Here is a 20,072-nt window from a genome sequence, read left to right on the forward strand (position 1 = left end):
GGTTTCTCTGTGTAGCCCTAGCTGTCCTGGAACTTGCTCTGTAGATTAGACCAGGTTGGCCTTGAACACACAGAGATCCATCTGCCTCTACTTCCCAAGTGCTGGGATTAAAGGAGTGTGGCACCACTGCTTGGCAGGAAATTTTAAAGATCTATCTATCTATCTATCTATCTATCTATCTATCTATCTATCTATCTATCGTACACGAGTGCATGTACACCTCTATCTATCTATCTATCTATCTATCTATCTATCTATCTATCGTACACAAGTGCATGTACACCTTTATCTATCTATCTATCTATCTATCTATCTATCTATCTATCTATCTATCTATCTAACGTACATGAGTGCATGTACACCTTTCTGCCAGAAGAGGACACCAGGTCCCATTACAGATAGTTAAGAGCCACCATGTGGTTTCTGGGAGCTAAACTCTCAGGACCTCTAGGAGAGGAGCTAGTGCTCTTAACTGAGGCATCTCTCTGGTCCTGGAAAATAACTTTTAAATGATGACAACATAAAACACCCAGGTTGGTCTTAGAAAAATGGTACCTAATTTTAAAATACTTTATGTAAATAAATGATTTTTTTAATACACATGAACGTTTGCTTGAAGGCATGTATGTGCTCCTCATGCATGTAGTACACTCAGATAGCAAAATAGGTGGCATATTCCCTGAGACTTGAGTTACAGTGGTTGTGAGCCTTCATGCGGGTGTTGGAAATGGAGTCCAGGCCCTCTGCAAGAATAGTCAGTGCTCTTTAAACATTGCATTACCTCTCCAGCTTCCTAAATTTGATTCTTACACAGTAACAGAAAGCATGAGTATTAAAACAGTAATAAGGAAGTGTAAGTTATCAAAACAGTCATATTATTCAGCTAGCCTCTGTACACACTACGGACAGTACATGTCAGTGTCCTGGACCATTTACTATCAGTAGAATCATTCATAATGAGACAGTGAGACTCCTCAAAATATACATACACAAAAATTTTTAGTCTTGAGTAGGTTCATCAGAGGTAAAGATTATGGGTTCAAAGACCAATCAAAATAAGCACTGAAAAAGTTCTTTGGTGTTTAGAGACAGTAGGTTGTAGCTGTTTTCTCTCCTCTCATTCTCTACTTGGCTTGTTTCTAGCCAGCTTTTCTTATATTATCCTGTCTACCTTACGCATCTGGGTTTTTACCTATCTCTATTTTTGTATTTTTCTTTCCTTCTTATCCCATGGCTGGCTGTATGGTTGGTCCCCAGTATCCTCCTTTTCTTCTCTTCTCAGCTGTTCCCTCCTTTCTTCCCAGATTTCTTCTTTTTATTCTGCCTTTTTCCTGTCTTACTACTGGCTGTTCAGCTATTTATTAGACTATTTAAAAAACCAAATCAGGTGTTTTAGACAGGCAGAGTAACACAGCTTCACAGAGTTAGAACACAACACACTTTTGCATCACTAAGCAAATATTCCACATCATAAACATATATAACACATCTTAAAAGTAATATTCCACGGGAGGTCTAGACTTATAATACATTAGGTCAAGAAATATGTTCCATGGCCCAGTGTCTCCTCTGTGTCTACATGGGTGTCCCTGAAGGCACTCAGTTCACTGCAAGGCCTACATCAGTCATGGGTAGCATTGCTGGCCTGGTAGTGTAGCATCACACTTAACCTTGCAAACTCCATCCTCTGCCCTTGAAGAGAAAGTGGCCAAGATTGGGCAGTGCACATTCACTGCACTGCAGCTGCTGATGGAGTTTGGCCTTGCCTCTTATGTGAGAAGCAGGAAGATTCCCTGGTTAGATTCCTCATTAGAGGCTACAAGGGAGCTCACTCGTATAGCTAACTAGCTGTAGGTGGGGTAAGCCCAGGCACTATGGCCACCCTGTTCAAGATCAGCAAACTGGAAGGCAAGGAGCTCTTTTCCAGTTCCAAGGTGTGGCAAGAGTCTCTGGAGCAAATGAATGGTGTGTGTCCCTGTGGGGGGTGGGGAAGAAATAGACTCCATTCCTGGTGGGGGGGGAGGGGGAAGGGGAAAGCTGTCTAGGAAAGGATCTAGGGTAGATCTGGAGGGTAGAGCTGGAGGATAGTCTTATACATTTCAGCTGTGTTACCTGCTGCCTAAATGACAACAAGGCAGGACACAATCTGAGGCAGTCTGGGCATATCCTGTGGATGGGACTCTGTAGTTCATGTGGCAGTAGGATAGCTGATTTACTACAGTTGCCTTGAGGCCAGTCATGTTGTAGATAGATTTTTGTGTTTGTGTACCCCACACTATCTACTAAAGTAGGAAGTTTGCAGAGGTAAATACTCTACAGCTTTTCAGGTCAGTATCAGCTGTCAACAACAACAACAAAACTACTAGAATTACACAAGAGTTCAGCCTCAATCAATTGGCCTGTGGCCAGCCAGACTGTAAAGCATTTTCTTTTTTCTAGGTAGTGGTAGTGGTGGCAGGCGGGGTGGGGGATGGCAGTTGACAGGGTCTCTTTCTATGTAAACCAGGGGACTTCTGCCTCCCAAGTGCCAGGATTAAAGGTGTGCGACTGGCCGGTGGAACATTTTCTTAATTGATATTCAAGGGCACAGCTGTTGGCCCTGACTGGATAAGAAAGCTGGCTGAGCAAGTGAGAGGGAGTAAACAAGCAAGCAGCTTCCTTCCAAGGTTTCTGCTCTGGTAACTTGCAATGATAAACTATAACCTATAGGCTGAAATAAGCTCTTTCTTCCTCAAGTTTCCTTTGGTCATGGTGTTTGTCACAACAGAAAGGCAACTAGAACACAGCTGTAAGCACCTTCTCTACAAGAACAACCAAAGGTTGAAACTACTGTGAAGAACTCCCAAATGAACAGACGCAATTCTTAAGAACTGTAAGATGAGATCAAACCGTGTCCTGCTCTAAGGTACTCCTTACTGTGGAAAAGTGATTTTTGAAAAACCTTGTTTCAAAAAACAAAAACAAAAAGCAAAAACCCAGATCTTTTTAGGCTATGCCCTGTCCCAAGAGACTCCATTTTATAAGCAGTATTTGATTCCATTATGAGAATGTAGGATAACTCTGTACTTGGATGGACACTGTAAACAAATACCATCTGCCTGGCACCACCCATAGACTCAAATTGAGCTGATAAAAAATAGAAAGGGTGCCATCCTGTAAATTTATCAAAGTAAACGAGGACCACAGAAGCTTAAGAGCATATTAAGTCATCACCAGGAAAGTCAAGCCTGGCATTTCCAGACTGGGGAAAAGGTGCAGCTCCCTCAAATGGAACCTATACAGAGGTAGGCACCCCACACTGTGATGCGATGGCCATATCAACCCGTCATCTGACCACCTGGTGTGCACCAAGGCACCCAAAAGCAGAAAACTCCCGACTGTCTCAGGGATTTCAGGTCGGCCTGGTCTATGATGTAACCTGCTCCAACTGCTGTCTCTCCTTCCAACCCAGTACCGTCTGGACCTGCCATCAACCATCTTCCCATATATTTACCTGGATCTGGTTCTATCCTTTGCCTCTCCAGCCTCCCCACACCTCACTTTTACAGCTTAACTCTGATCCTAAGGTGGTGGCAGTATCTCCAGCAGGCCCCTGTTTGAGATGATCTGTTACTTTTTTGCCTCTTCACCAGCTTCTGCTTCCCAGGCTTCTTTGCAACTCCTTTAATTCTGCTAGGACCTCTTTAACCTCTGTAGCCTACATGTATGTATAGAGATATTACTAGATGATGTATAATGCATGATTTGAGTGTTAATATTAGTAATTACAATGGGAACAAAAGAACTAGTTTGTCTCAGCTGTCAATGAAAACAGGATTATTTGGCAAACTGCAACCAATGAAACTACTACACTTTGTGAATTTACTGTTATTCAAAAAACTCTAACACAGTTGTAAGGCAGAAATGCATCTGCCTGTGTTTATGATAGAACACTCGTAACACTGCACAGTGTACTAATCAAATAATTGCCAGTAGTTTCCTGTAGACATCTCAGCTGACTTGACCATATGGGTAATTACTTGCTGATCCCACTGTGGGGGGCTACTTTCCTCAAAATGCTTCAGTTGGTTAAGGACTGGACTATACTTTTCATTTCTTTGAGTGAGGGTCTCACATAGCTCAGGCTGACCTTGAACTCCTGATCCTCATCATAATGGTATGTCCTGTCCTACCCCCTCCCAACTCTGAGGCAGGCAGACCCGAGTCTCGAGAAAGGCAGCTTCTGCCTCTCTCCCGTCTCCCCACTTCTCCCTTTCCTTTCCCCTCCATAACCCACTAAATAAATATCCAACCTCACTCTGCATGGTGTGTCTATTTGTCTGTCTCTCACCCACCACGGCTGCAGCTCCTCATAGGACTGTCTGCCTTCGTGGCCCACCGTGGTCTCATGCCCGCTGCCCACCGCTGCTTGGGGACCTGTGGCATGGTCTTATGACCTGAGGCCTGCTGCCCACTGCCGTCACTCAGGGACCTGCAGCATTTCTGCCACTGTGTCCTTCAGGGAACCTGCAGCGTTTTTACTTAAGCCCTAACAAGGACCATACATAATTTGTGACTTAATGGAAATTATTGCTCAGCACTGATAGACTTGGGAGTTCCTCTCTTAAAAGATTTAGTTTGTTTTAATTAAGCTGAAAATCACTGACAGCTAAAACATCATTAATTATGTAGTAGTGTCTATCCTCTGGGTATAAACGACACAGATTTAGTCCTTTTTTAGACCAATAGAAAAAATTTTAATTTCATTCAAGCATACTAAATTATTTTGAGAAATTTAAGGATAATAGGATAGAGTTGTGGTTAAGTGGTAGATCACTTGTCTAGTATACACGAGGCACTGGGTTCAATGCAGGAGTGAAGTGTGTGCTGCTAATCAAAGTACCCCAGTCTGGGCATGGAGACTCATGTCTGCAATCCCAGCTTTTGGGAAGCGGAGGCATGAGTGTATTGGTAAAGATAAAGTGGTGCCATTCCCTGAGTGGTGACAGTGGGCAGCGGGCACGAGACCAAGCGGGCCACCAAAGCAGTCAGGTCCCAGGGAGTAAGCCATGTGGCGGGGCAGCCAGTTCCACGAGGAGCTGCAGCCCTGGTGGGTGAGATGAGACAGCAAATAGGCACACCATGCAAAGTGAAGTTGGATTATTTATTAAATGAGTTATAGAGGGGAAAGGAAAAGGGAGGAGGGAGAAGAACAGGGAGAAGAGCAGAGAGAGACAGAGAAAGAGAGGGGAAGGGGAGAAGGGAGAGAGGTAGAAGATCTGCCTGCCTTGGTGGTGGACTGGGGTGGGTGGAGGAAGGGAGAAGGGTGTATGTGTGTGGGGGCAGATGGAGGAAAGGGTTGGGCGGGGCTTGTCTCTTAAAGGGACAGGAAAGATCATTACAATCCTAAAGATTTTGCTCTTTGTAAAGCTTGAATAAGCTCGAAAGCTAAAATGCACACATGAAATGTGAACAGATTGTAAAACCAGTAAAATTTAGATAATCAATCTCAATTCACTCTGATGATTGCCATTTTACAATAGGAGACCAATGTTAAAAATCATAAACATGGTGTTAACACAGGGCACCGAGCACTTTCTAAATTATACTCTTTGTTGAGGTTATTCAATTTGCCTATTAGAGTGCTCACACAGAACTGGTGGCAACTTCACTGTGGTGGCAGAGACCACTGAGGTTCTTAACCATAAAAGTGGTGGTCCATCTGCTACAGGAAGGCCTTTGTGATCTTCCACAAAACTCCATTGAGACAATTTCAGCTAGTGTACTCCAAGGCCAGATAGTCTAGTTAGAGAAACATTCCCCGGGGCTATTCCCATTTCTTGTTCCTGAGTGGCTGGATGACCTTGGTGTAGCACCCCCCCACCCCCCACCACTCTGAAAATGCTAAAGTTCAGAATGCAGACAAATTCAGAATGCAGACAGTCAGTCCTCCAAGACCACTTGTTCACAATGTCTTCACAGTGACTCTACTTTTAAAACAAAACACATAGCTCAGGATCTGCAGATGTGATAAAAGACAACCAAACAAAGAAAACATTAAGAAGAAAACAGAAGTCCACTAATAAGAGATCAAAAGTGACCACCATTCACTAAAAGCACCCACCATGTTAGTGTATCTTCCTGGGAGCACAGACAACCTGTCACACCTAGGATGAGCTTCAGGGTTGGGAGGCAGCTACTGTTACTCCTGCCTGACTGAGAAGGCAGTTCTACCTGAAATGTAAGCACCCTAAAATCTACAAGGCACAAGGAGATGGACAACAGGAAGGAAAACACAGATGGAGGATGTGTTTCAGTGGCCATGGCCCAGTTGACAGTTCTGAGATGAGAGAGAAAGAGTATCAGAGGGTTAGGACCAGAGTCTCCTAGGTGCAAAGGCTGCAGGCTGGAGGGCTGATGAGCCCACAGCTGAGGCGCAGATGCTGGACAAGGCCATCCTCCAGAATAGGAAACATTCCAACCACACAGCGGGAAGAAGAGTCTGATGGCCACACACCGGTTGTGGGTAGAGGTATGAATAATAACTAGCCCCAAAACTCTATGAAAAACTAATTTCTACTGAAGATTCTATACCAAGTCATGTTTTAATTAAGGTTGATGAAAGAATAAAAATACTTTTGAACATATAAGTCAAATCCATCCACAAAAAAAGTGCTGGATGCTACAAACTAATTGGCCTCGAGACGGTTTGCGGGTTAAGACTGCTTGCTGCTTTTTCAGAGCACCAGAGTTTGATTCCCTTGTGGGGTAGCTCACAAATTGCCTGTGATTTCAGCTGCGAAGGATCTGACACTCTTGAGGGGCATGCTCATGCATATGCACACACTCACATACACCCAAATAATAAAATCTTAAAAAAGTTACAATTTGGCAAAATGAGGGTAGAAAAAATATTGAGATGGGGAACTTTTTTTGGCTTTTTTTTCAAGACAAGGTTTCTCTATTTAACAGCCCTGGCTGTCCTGGAACTCACTCTGCAAACCAAGCTAGCCTTGAACTCAAGAGATTCACCCACCCCTATCTCCCAAGTATTGGGATTAAAGGCACGTTCCACCACTGCTCGGCTGGGACACCAGTTTTGTATAAAAGTATGAGATAATCATTAAGTCCAGGAGAAATAAAAATATAAGACATACAAATTAGTTCAGTAATAGTAAACATTGTAGTAAAACTGATTGTGGGAGACCACGGGAGTGGATCTGTTCCACCTTGACTGGTGGTCAGGGAGTTCAGGCCTACTCTTGTTCCTGGAAGGTACTGACAAGGGTTTGACTAAGGTGTGACTACTATCTTGACCCAGAGTGTGGGTTATTTGGGGTTTTGGTATTAAGATTGTAATCACTTTCCCTGTGTCCTGGGTTAAAAAAAAAAAAAAAAGCCTTTTGTTGCTGGAAGGTTGAGAGCTTGACTCAAACAAACAAACAAACAAACATCCAAGGTGATAATTTAGCTCAAGACAGGGGCACACACCCACAGTTACTGCTACTTGGGAGGCAAGAAACAAGGCTGAGGACAATAAGACAATTCAGCAAGGGCCTCCCCAAAATAAAAACGAAAAGGTCTGAGGGTGGTTGTAGCTCAGCAGTGGAATGCTTGTCTGGTATGTCTGAGGCCTTGGGTTCAACCTCTAGTATCTGAAAAAAAATAAATAAAATAACAAAGTATACAGCGCTTACTTTTTCACCCATTAAAATTGTCCCCACTCGCAGTATTTTATCTAGACCATAGAAACCTGCACACAAACATTCTCATGTTGTAAACTATTAGAAAAAACTACTGAATTTTGAATTCCATTCTTTCTAGTACAAATACACAGTGGTACAGTCTTTGCAAGGAGACATCTGGCACAGAATACACCATAGAGGTCAGAGTTAACAAGAGAGAAGATATGAGGGTGCCTGCATTAGTCCTATCACTACATTGCTACTACTGTTTTTAATGTCGAGTACATAGGGTACATCAAGATGTGACAAGCGATCAGTACTTCAGCCCAGGTTCCTATACACAAAAGAACCAAGAGATTCCATTCATATAAGTAACTCAACTTTGTTTTGTTTTTCAAAATCTCTTTGTGTAGCCCTAGATGCCTTGAAACTTGTTCTGTAGTTTTAGGAGGCCTCTGCCTCCTAAGTGCTGGGATTAAAGGGTGTGTGCTACCACCCGCCTAAATGAGCTTTTATAAACAATGAGCTTTTTAAACAGCTGCTTTGTTGTTCTAGATACCCAGCCCAGAGCAGGACAATTAAAAGAGAAAATAAACCTTAATTTCAAACATGAAAAAGTAGCAGCCTAGAACAATTTACAAAAGCCAATGTGCCTTGGAAAAATGGACTGCCAACCCACAAAGATCTTCACTAGGAGTTCACAGAAGATCTGCCACTGCTTAGCTGCTATTTGTAAAATGAAAGGCATCTTGGTATGCAGCAAAGTAAAAGCAAAGACCTCCTCAATGGCAATCCCCATCTTCATTCACATGTGACATATGTTAACTGCCAATGCTACCCTGACCTGGGTTAAATACACACAGTTTATACAGGCTCACTGATTGGCAAGTGCTGTCACTCTGCATGCCATGTTGCTCTCACCAGTTATACAGCATAACCCAGCTCACTGTTTTCCTGCCTTTAGGTTCTACAACTGCAAAGTACTTCTTGGTGAAATGCCAGCACATTTCTCTAGGATTCCTTTACATGGAACCACAGGGTTGCATGTCTTTTATTTATTTATCTAATTATTATTGGGTTTTCTCCCTACTGATTCAGGGTCTCACCGTATACCTCTGGTTGGCTTGGAACTCTTCTCTGTAGATCAGGTTGACCTTGAACTGACTCAGTGAACTCTGACTGCTTCTGCTCCCACCAAATGCTGGGATTAAAGATATGCTACCATGCCTCGTTGGGATCTCATCTTTTTACAGATTCCAACTGCCCTCTAAACATAAGCAAAGAGAGATTCTATAATGCTAAGCAAATGAATCCTTACCATTTCGCATAGCTACTAATATGTGCCTACTTCTCAGTGAGTTGATGTCTAAAGGTAAGCATATGGACAAGACTATACTATGGTAACACTTGTAGTACCAAGAACAGTTTGATGGGGCTGGAGAGATGGCTCAGTGGATAAGAGCATTGCCTGCTCTTCCAAAAGGTCCTGAGTTCAATTCCCGGCAACCACATGGTGGCTCACAACCATCTGTAATGAGGTCTGGTGCCCTCTTCTGGCCTGCAGACATATATACAGACAGAATATTGTATACATAATAAATATTAAAAAAATGATACTAAAAAAAAGAACAGTTTGATGGATGAGGTCACCTATCGTGGTAGTCTCAATGTAATTGGTCCCCATAGGAAGTGGCACTATTAGGCAGTGTGGCTTTGTTAGAGTAGGTATGTCCTTATTGGAGGAAGTGTGTCAGTGTGGGGGTGGGCTTTGAGGTTTCCTACGCTGAGGATACCACCCAGTGTCTCAGTCGACTTTCTGTTGCCTGCACGATGTACGACGACTGTTATGCCTGCCTGCATGCTGCCATACTCCCTGCCATGAAAATGGACTGAAGCTCTGAAACTATAATCAAGTCACCCCAACTAAACATTTTCTTTATAAGAGTTGCTGTGGTCATGGTGTCTTTTCACAACAATAGAAATGCTAACTTAGATACTATATACAAAATACAATGCAGCTAGCTACCATGAAAAATGACTGGAGCCACAGATGAAGGTGGTCTAGCATATCTGAGCACAGACAATGGGTATAACATATCTGGACAGATGTGTTCCTGACTGGCACCCGCAGTTCTGCAGCAGCCAAAACTGACCTGCTCACTCTTCCTGGGAATCAGTTTCTTCACATGTGAAATGACACTAATGCAGCAGTTATAGCTCAAGGTATGTGGCCAGGACTTCAGGAGTCAAACACAAAACTACCTGGCAAGGGAAACTCAAATTATACACAAAAAAGAAAGTCACAAACAGAATTTAGGAGTCCACGAGGAGCTGCTGCTCATAAATAAATTAATCATAAAATATAAACAGATAGGTAAGTACAAAGGATAGCTGAGAACATTCACACTGTTAATCACAGGTGGTGACCTAGGAGGGATTCCAAGGACTGTGAGAGAACCAAGAAAGGCTTCATTTAGCCTCTCTGCAGCTCTACCATTTGGTTTTCTATAAATAACACTGTATTTTTGTGTTTTGGGACAAAAACAATAAAATCTAGCCAGATAAGATGTGATTTCTTCAAACCTGCCTTGTTCTGGTCATTCCACTGTTAATAGCTTCCTGCATGGCAGGGGGACTTAACATTGGTCTGTGAAACCTTTAGGAACCCTTGGAGGCCCCAAGGGTCAAAGCTCCCTTGACAATCCCACAGATCTGTGGTCTGCTGAACCACTGCTGCCCTGTGTGTGGATGAGTAGAGGCCACAGGCACCCAGCCCAGCACCATGCAGTAGCACTCCTCAAGCTCTGAAGGACCCATGTGACCAAAGGAAAGGCAAAGAGCCCGTTTTCCTTAGGACTGTTCCCGATCAACACTGGAACTACTGACTTGACTTGCTCCCCACACTGTAGCCAGCCTTTTCTGTGTTTTCACAAAGCCTGTTTGCTGCTTCTTCAAGCACAACTGCCTAGGAAAAGCACCTCATTGCCATCATTTCCACGGAATGCTATCTTCATTAGGAACCACCTACCAATGTTGGTCATTCAGACTTTGACATGTGATAGGTTTTTTTGAAAATGAGAAGTGAGCCTTTTACTTCAGAGAAAAGTATGAATAAACTCTGTCGTCAGTAATAAAACCTAGGCTTTCAAGAATACATTAAACTTTGGAGAGCTTATATCTGCTGCTGCTGGTCCCAAGCCGCACTTCCACAAGAAGCAAGAACTATGGAGCCTGACCAGACAAGTTCCCTAATGGCCAGGTGGCAGAGGCAGGAGGATCTCTGTGAGTTCAATGCTAGCCTGGTCTAGAGAGAGAGCTCCAGGACAGCCAGGGTGACGCAAAGAAACCCTGTCTCAAAAGCAAAAAACACAAACCAAACCAAACCCTGATGGTCTAGATCCCAAGGTGCAGCTAAAGAACAAAACCCAAACTAAGGAGTAGAACATCCACCATTTCCTAGAAAGAGTAACTGCTTCTCCATTTGCTAACTACACTTTGAAGTCAATTTTCTTTATGAACTTCAACAATCAACTGTGACAGACCCAACCTGGTAACAGATCTGAGGACCAGCTGTCTCTTAATAAGCATTTAAAGGAATTGCTAAGTGTAAGACAATAAACAGCATTCCTCTCATTAAACCCGTTTCATAAAATTTGTTTTTCATTAACAGTAGCGTATGGATTTATTTTACAGTAAAAAAAATTTAAAATTAAGCTGTTCTAATTTCAGATATAGTAAATATTGACAGATCTAATTCATACAGGCTTTTCTAGGTTTCCAGTAAGATGCCCGAGAATCAGGATTTATAGTGACGTCAGCAAGGTACACCTTTACCTGGGCAGCAGTAGGCCTGCTCATTTTGATGAGCTGCAGCTACTCTCCTTGTGAAGAAGGTTCGAGGTCAGCAAATAAAGGTTTGTTCCCACATTGATGCACAATGCCTTTCCATGTGTCCTGCCTTTCTGTACTCTGACTGGCATCAAGCTGAAGAGACAAGTCTAACACATGACATAGGACACTGTCAAACAAAGTCAGACCAACTGAAAGGACAGTCCAGAGTGCAAAGCCTGTACTATCACCATATGGCTCTTTGTGGAAACATGTATAAATTCCCGAGTCTGATTTTCTCCCTAGAACTTGTGCTCCTCCACCCACAGCCATTCTCCAAAGGCCAGGGTGACCTTCATACTGTGTTGTTAGAATTTTCAGATCATAATCACTCATAGCAAAACTCAAAGCCTTTGGCATGGGACTCAAGGGCTGTAGCATTATTGTTAGCTGGGCTGGCCTGCCTCTCAAGGCATTCCTGCTTGCCAAAGGCCCAAGTCGGGTTCTCTTATTTCTCAGAAAGCCATGCTTCTTATACCTCTCCACAAAACTTTTTTTTTTAAAGATTTATTCATTTATTAATTATGTAGACAGTGTTCTGGCAAATATTCTTACATGCCAGAAGAGGGCACCAATATCAATATAGATCATTATGAGCCACCATGTGGTTGCTGGGAATTGAACTCAGAACCTCTGGAAGAGTAGTCTGTGCTCTTAACCTGCCCCCCCACCTCTGGCCTTTTGAAGATTGATTGATTTATGTATGTGTGAATGCTCTGTCTGGATGTTCACCTGAATGCTGGAAGAGGGCTTTGGATCCCATTTTAAATGGCTATGAGCCACCACGTGGGCGCTGGGAACTGAACTCAGTAACTCTTGAAGAGCAGCCAGTGCTCTTAACCACTGAGGCATCTCTCCAGCCTCTCCACAAAGCACTCTTTACCTCACATAATTTTCTTCTTCTCATGCCCTGATTTACTCCCTTCCACCTCTACCTTCCTCTGTGCAGTGGTCACTCTCTCTGGTTTTCTACATATCCTAGACCTAGCAAGGATGCAATGCCCTACTCACTGACTAAACTTCATTTCTGCACTTCCCAGGCCAACCATGGGCAGCCCTTCAGTGCACTGTGCTGACTTCTTTAGCCTTATACCATTATTCCTTTCCCATGCCTCCCATAGCAGCACAGGGTCAGCTCTTCTATGGTAAACCCTAGGAACGAGCTGTGTGTCCCTGCTTGTCAAAGTTTTCCGATTTCTCAGGAATTTCATCGACTCTGTAATGGTCATGGGTAAAGTCCCCACTTTTTGGATGGGGAAATAGAAGTATTCTGCTAAGATGACACAGAGCTAGTAAGAGGGTGGAAACAGGGTTTGTACGCATATCTATGCACAATGCCTTTCCATGCATCCTGCCTTTCTGTACTGACTAGCATCAAGTTGAAGAGACACGCCTAACACGACATCAAGTAAAAGGAAAGACCACAGGCAGGTTTGAAGAGCAGCTAGAAAAGGGATCTACTAACAAGGTGCAATGTGATGGAATAAGGACCAGTGGCCTGTTGAGAATAGACAGGAAAAGAATAACCTTGAACAGGAAAAAGCAGGAGCAATGATGCAAGGATGGCAATATCACAGGGTAGCAGTGAAAAAAAAAAATCAAGATGATAGGTCCAGAAGACAGGATTCAATAGACTGCAGAGGGGAAAAGGAATCTCTGCTTAAATACAGTTAAATCCAAATATTTCAAGTTGGTTTTTTAACATCCAGATTAGTACCGTAACCAGTAACAAAAATACCGCACCTTTTCTGATCACATATCTTTTGGTGTGGTTTCTAGACAATCAAGGCTCAGCAGGGACCCCCACAACTGATAACTGCTGAACACACTCTGAATCCAGAATCTCCCTTTAAAAAGAAATGTTCACATCAAGGACTAAAAACAGTGTTCATTTAATGGTAAGCACAATCTTGGAAACTACACCTGATTATGTAACTGTGACCAGGCCAACTCTTTGATCACAGATCTAACTTTAAAGATGCAAGTGGCTGACCCAGTAAGGATGAAGAACTGCAGGGATCTTGGGGAGAGGAGGTGTCTGATTTCTTTTTCTCAGCTGAGTTCCACTGCAGATTCATTACTACTGGACCACCTGCTTCACTGATGCTTTCCCTGACACACCTTCCTACAGGCACAATAAAAACGCTGCAACAGTGTGCAGAACACAGACAGGAAATAGTTCAAGTTCTCAAATACCTTGTGCCATTGAAAAAAAAAGGGAAAAAGTAGACAGACCATGATAATCACCAATTTCCATTTTCTGCATGCAGAATCAATCCTAACACATAAAGACTGTGATTAAATATCTCATCCCTGATACCGCATTCCCCACATTTAACTACCTATGAGATTTTTTTTTTTTTTAAATTTTGGTTTTGAGATAGGGTTTCTCTGTGTAACTGCCCTAGCTGGCTTGGAACTTAGAGATCTGCCTGCCTCTGCCTCCTCAGTGCTGGGATTAACCCCCAGGGCACCACTGCAGGGCTGAGATATTTTACATTCAAAGACACTTAGTTACTTCCCGACTTTAGCCCAATTTCCCTTCATTTGTAACATTCCAGGTTTCTTTCAAAACACCACATGATCCCTAAGGAGGGCTTCTCTCTTTCTCTCTAAATCTTTTTATTTATGCCCGATCACCCAAGTCACTTATAATCAGTCACCAAGGTTCACCCTGGAGTTAAGCACATAAACCTTTACCTTGATTTAGGTTAAAAACAAAACAAACAAACAACAACAACAACAACAAAAGCTAACATTGAAGTTAAAGCAATAGCTCATGGATTAAGAAATGATAGGGCTGGTAACACAGCTCAGTGGACAGGTACTTGCTACCAAAACTGATGAACCAAGTTTAATTCCTGGAACCCATATGAACCACCCCCCTAAATTGTTTTCTGATGTCTGCTCTCCAAATATAAAAATTTAAAAAGAAACAGGTTATCCAATCTCAAGTGGCCAGTCCTAAACACATCCATAAAAGCAACACTGTCTGTAACAGTTATAAAGAAAGAGGTCAAGTGGGGGGATATAGGAGGAATTGGAAGAGGCTGAGGAAAGTGTAGAAATGACATAAATGAAGAAAAATAAATTATTACAACAAAGTTATTAAACAAGAAGATAAGATATTTAAAATTTCAAGTTCTGAAATGAAGAAACTAGTTGTTATCCCACTGGTTGATCTTGTCATACGCAGCTCAAAAACACCAAATTCAATGTAAGACTCTCCCCTCCTTCATCAGTTTCTTCTGGAAAAGCAACAAACACAAAAAGAGAGGCCCTCAGGTTCCCTGTGGGGTGACTGAAAACTTGTTTTAAAAGTAGTAGTCAGGAGCCGGGCGGTGGTGGCGCACACCTCTAATCTCGGCACTGGGGGGGGGGGGGTAGAGGCAGGCGGAGCCGGGCGGTGGTGGCACACACCTTTAATCTCAGCACTTGGGAGGCAGAGGCAGGCGGATCTCTGCGAGTTTGCGACCAGCCTGGTCTATAAGAGCTAGTTCCAGGACAGGCTCCAAAGCCACAGAGAAACCCTGTCTTGAAAAACCAAAAACTAAAAACAAAAAAAACCAAAAACAAAAACAAAAAAAAAGTAGTAGTTACTCTTATAGGGCTCCAGTCACTACTTGTCTGTTGTCTGTGAGGCTTACTTTTTGATGTTAAGCTTGAGAAAATGACAATACAATTGAACTTTTTACTACTGACCTTGTTTTATCTGATAAGCATCTCCCCACCCCTCCAAGACAGGGATTCTCCCCTTGGTCTTGACCTTCCTGGAACTTACCAGTAGACCAGGCTGGCCTTGAATTCAGAGACCTGCCTGTCTGTCTCACAGAGGGCTGGGATCTAATGTGTGAACCGGGCTAGAAGCATTCCTTTTTAAAGCATGCAGTTTTCCTGTGTTTTCAAAGGCATTTTAGTTCAACTGCTAGTGGTACAATGTCTGCTAAATGGACAGTTAGATCCACAAGGGGCTTCCCCGGAGCTAGCTAAAACTGGTTCCAGAACAGCAAGGCACACACAGGCTTTGGAAACAGGGAGCATAATTTCACACCCGCACTCTCTTCTGGTATGGCTATGGAGCTGAGCTGACCACACTTTGTGGGAGGAGCAGCCTTTCAGATGGATAAAGGTAAAATTAACTGGCACAGGTAGTACCTCTGCACAATTTCTGGCACACAAACTACTCAATAATGTTAGTTATCACTGCTTTTTGACTAGATCCTGCGCAAGGCAAGGCCTAGGAAAGGGGAGCTGGCAGCCAGCCTCTAGTCTTGAGGACTCAGTATACCAAGTCCAAACACACAAAAGATTGTAATGTCATGTAATATTCACCAGCAGGAAGCAAGTTCAGGGATAGAGTAGGAGCTAGTGGGTCACTGCACATCACAAAATCTGCCCAAATAACCAATCCCAAAGCACTAACTAAAACCTAGTACTTGGAAGTCCCCCGAGTTTGCCATTTTGATTCTTCCTACTCTCCAACACAGGAAGAAAAGTCAATCACTATTGTCAGCCACACTCCAATCTGGCCAACAGTAGGACAATTACTAATTTTCCTGTGTGCCCAGCTTGCTTCCATTTGCAGGTACATGAAACTCACTGACCACACAATGAAACCATGACTTTAAGCAGAAATGGTGACCTGACTCACAGAAAAAATCTATTTTTTCTTTTAGTATTTATATTATTTATGTATTATTAGTGCGCTGTCTGCACGTATGCCTGGGGAATCAGATCCCATTATAGATGGTTGTGAGACACCATATGTTTGCTGGGAACTAAACTTAGAAGCTCTGGAAGAGTAGCCACTGCTCTTAACCACTGAGCCATCTCTCCAGCTTGCTCTAATTCTTATACACATAAAAATAATCAAAGTGCATACAGTTCGATATTGTATCAGAGGTTATTAGGTTAAAAACAGAACAAAACCAAAAAGAAACAAACGCCTTTTTCATCTTGCCCTGCCGGTCTTGCCTATTTACACCCTGCCCTCTGTCCCTCATGCTCTCTGGGTACTGGCGGCCAGGTCAGAAGATCTCAGATTTAATCTCTAGGACACACCTGACTGTCTATGCCCAGGACCGCAGAAAGACAAGTCAGGAGCAGGGCTACATGGAATTTTGCAGAGCTGAACAAAAAGCCTCATAGGCTACAAGTTTCAACAGATAAATCCGGCCATACCTTAGGTTCTCAAATCCATGCATCAGCATATGAAATAAACCCCTTGAAATGCCACCTTCTAATTATCTCTCACTAACATTTCTTCTTCAAGCTTGAGTTTGCATGGGACTGGGGTAGTGATTCTTGTTGCTACAAGTCCTAGTTGCCAATACCTTTGCCTTTTTAAACCATCACTGATAAATCAAACAATACCACAGTTATGTCTGATAAAAACAATGATATTATAAATGATGGACTAAGAAGTATGTGGGTTAAAACACAGAACTGTGAACATATACAACTAAAAAGAAAAATACAGGTAATTACCACAATATTATACACACATACAAAAGACATGCCAACTAAAATTTTAGATGTACTCAAGTTTTACTTAAAATAGGGGTTAAAAAACACAACACAAAACAAAAACAACAAGTCAGGCAGAAGTGGTGCATGAACACTTTCAGTCCCAACACAGCCTTTAACCTTGGGAGGTGGAGGCAGGCAGATCTCTGAGCTCAAGACCACTCAGGACTACAGAGTTCCAGGATAGCCAAGGCTACAGAGAAACCTTTATCTAGAAAAAAACAAAAACAAAAAACAAAACTTAAAACACAACACAAAATAATCTAATCAGTTTAACATAAGCAAGAAAATATTTCTGTCAAGATTTCTAAAGGAAAGAATGCCATTTTCTCTTTCTTTCTTTCTTTTCTTTTCTTTTCTTTTTTTTTTTTTTTTTGAGACAGGATTTCTCTGTAGCTTTGGAGCCTGTCCTGAAACTAGCTCTTGTAGGCCAGGCTGGTCTCAAACTCACAGAGATCCACCTGCTTCTGCCTCCCTAGTGCTAGGATTTAAAGGTGTGCCACTGCCGCCAGAAGAATGCCATTTTCTATAAATTTAAACTTTCTATAAAGTCAGTTTAAATTCATTTAACCTATCAATTAAAAAAAATAAAACCACACAGAAACCAGAAATTAAGGCTGACTCATCATTATTACCACAGTTATAATAAATCACAGGAGAAAGGCTGACCTATCACCTACTTGGCACATGCAAAATGAAACAAATAGTTTATGCCAATACAGAGGAAACAAAATCAATAAACTACTTCACATAAAAGCTATCTGGCTTCAATCTCAAACCATGCACCTCTGCAACTTTCGGAGAGCAGTTATGGGCCAAGACAACTTGGTTTGGTCTTGTCCCCTGGGACCATAGGCCTCCAGAAGTTCTCAAGGGTCAAGAGTCAAGCGAGACACTGGCAGGAAGAGACAGGGTGAGGGAGGAAAACAAGAAGCAGGACAGGACACCCGAGGAGAGGCTGCTGGTCACAAGGAAGGTGGGTGGGTGAACAGATTCCTTTTAAAACAAAGTGAAAGGTCCATGTTTATTAGATGGCTGAACAAGTTGCAAGAACTGACATAAAACGTTATAGCTCAAGTCTCTAAGGTTCTATTCCAGGATGGATCCTCAACCTCTCTCAGTTCCCCATTTACCAAGCCACAACAAAGGTTCATTTAAAGTTGTGATTAGGTGAAAGATAAAGCAACCGGCTGTGCACCAAAGAATTCGAGGCCAAACCCGGGTGTGGCAGGCACACCTTCAATCCCAGCAGTCAGGTAGCCCACACCTTTAATTTCTGGCAGAGGCAGGCAGATCTGGGTGAGTTTGAGGACAGCCTGGTGTACAAAGCTGGCTCTGTCTGGAGAGTGAATTCAAGGCCAGCCTCAGTTACACAGGGAGTAACTGAGGCTAATCTGGGCTACTTGAAACCCTGTCTACAAACAAACAAACAAACACCAAAAATAAGTAAATTTGAAGGAGTAAGTGGGGAGGAGGGGACGGTGTGACAGCGTAAAGTCACCTGGGACTCACCTGGTTAAGAATCAACTCTTGACAAGTCCTTTAACCTCGATCTATGTAGGGTCACGTACACACCCACACTCAAACACACAATATAAGCAAATAAAATCAGAGAAAAGTGTGTGCTTGAAATCCCAGCACTTGGGCAGGATGGGGCAGACAGGATTGCCTTGGAGTTCAAGGCCTGGGCTACAGCACCAAGAACTTTTTTTCTCAACCAAACAAACTCAAACCAAACTAAAACAAAAATTCAGAACGCAGTCTGGGGAAGTGACTTTGAAAGAGCAGTGGCAAGAGAAAACACTGAGCAGTGGAAGCCCACCACTGCAAAGCGTCAGGAGGCCTCAGGACCAAGTAAGTCCCTCTTGCTCAAGACCAGTGTCTATCTGGCCCGAGACGCGAACCGGCAGATTGGCACACCTAGGCCCACTGGGGAGAGTACCCGGAGCACACAGTGTCTCAGAGTCTGGGCTCACACCAAAGGGGCCCAGAGACCAATAACCCTGCATGGATCTTCTTTTCCCTGTACAAGCGTCAAGGAGAACAGAGTCCATGGTCCCCTTTTAGGACTACATGGGCCCCTACATCAGTGTCTGAGACCTGATTTACCCCACAGGGCCTCAAGACTAAGGGTCATTACCCCCTCTCCCCGCAATGGGCCTCATCTCATCCTATAGCACCAACTCCTAGCTCAATCTCAGTGTCTACAGACCTGTCTCCCTACACTCTCGGGGGACCTGCAATCAAGACAGTTGTACACCCTAGACTCCAGAGACCTGTGGTCACAAGCCTACCTTACCCCGCATGGCTTGATCTGTGTCTCCCGCCTTACCTCGTCGGATTCCGCACAGCCTTCCGAGGCTGGCCTCCACGGCCATCTGCCCACTGACCCCCGAGGCCGGCGTCCATGGCCATCTCCCCACAGCCTCCCGAGACTAGCGTCCAGTGCCGTCTCCCCAACAGACCCGCGAGGCGGGCCTCCAATGCAGTCTCTCCCCACGCAGGCGTCCCTAGCCGGCTCCCCACGGCCGCCCCTCCCTCTCTTCTGCCGCCGGCCGGCCGAGGGTCTCCCAGGACAGCGACGGCCAGGCGGGCAAAGGCCGCCGCATCCGGGCCGGCGGCCGAGAGTGACCTTGCGCCCGGGTCTCGGTCGGACCTCACCTTCCGCCACGTCCTCGTCGACAGCGCCCTTCACTTGCGAGAAGCACCACTGGAAGTCGTTGCCGCCCGCCGGGCAGCCGCCTCCTCCGGCTCCTGCAACAGAGCGCGCCCGTCAGGCCGGCCCCGCCCCGTCCCACCACCGTCCGTCCACCCGCCCGCTCGCGCACGGCCCTCACCTGCCATGGCGCGGGCGGGACGCGCCCAGCCGAGAGCGGCAGACCGAGGCGCTCCGAGCGCTCAGCCCCGGCCGCCGCCGCCGCTGCCGCCGCCGCTCCCGCAGACGCCGGGGAGGGAATTTTTTCCCTTTTCAAAATGGCGCCCAATGCCCGTCGC

General features: G+C 44.1%; 1 protein-coding gene across 2 annotated transcripts in view; it reads right to left on the bottom strand.

Annotated features, from left to right (window-relative positions):
* Nucleotides 1–20,057, bottom strand: part of Ppp2r2d (protein phosphatase 2 regulatory subunit Bdelta) — a 31,908-nt gene extending 11,851 nt beyond the window's left edge. Inside the window, exons 1-2 of one of the 2 annotated variants that reach the window (XM_085693268.2) lie at nucleotides 19,916–20,057; nucleotides 19,740–19,832 (exon numbers count right to left, since the gene is read on the bottom strand). In XM_085693268.2, coding sequence (XP_085549394.1) covers nucleotides 19,740–19,832; nucleotides 19,916–19,922 — 100 coding nt within the window. In that variant the 5' untranslated portion in view covers nucleotides 19,923–20,057. Of the gene's footprint in view, nucleotides 1–19,410; nucleotides 19,472–19,739; nucleotides 19,833–19,915 lie in introns of those variants that run through there. The other variant, XM_048455274.2, reaches the window with a different exon arrangement.
* Nucleotides 20,058–20,072: the final 15 nt, after the last annotated feature.

Source organism: Myodes glareolus, chromosome 7 (genome assembly GCF_982192425.1).
Source record: "Myodes glareolus chromosome 7, mMyoGla1.1, whole genome shotgun sequence".
Lineage (NCBI taxonomy): Eukaryota > Metazoa > Chordata > Mammalia > Rodentia > Cricetidae > Myodes > Myodes glareolus.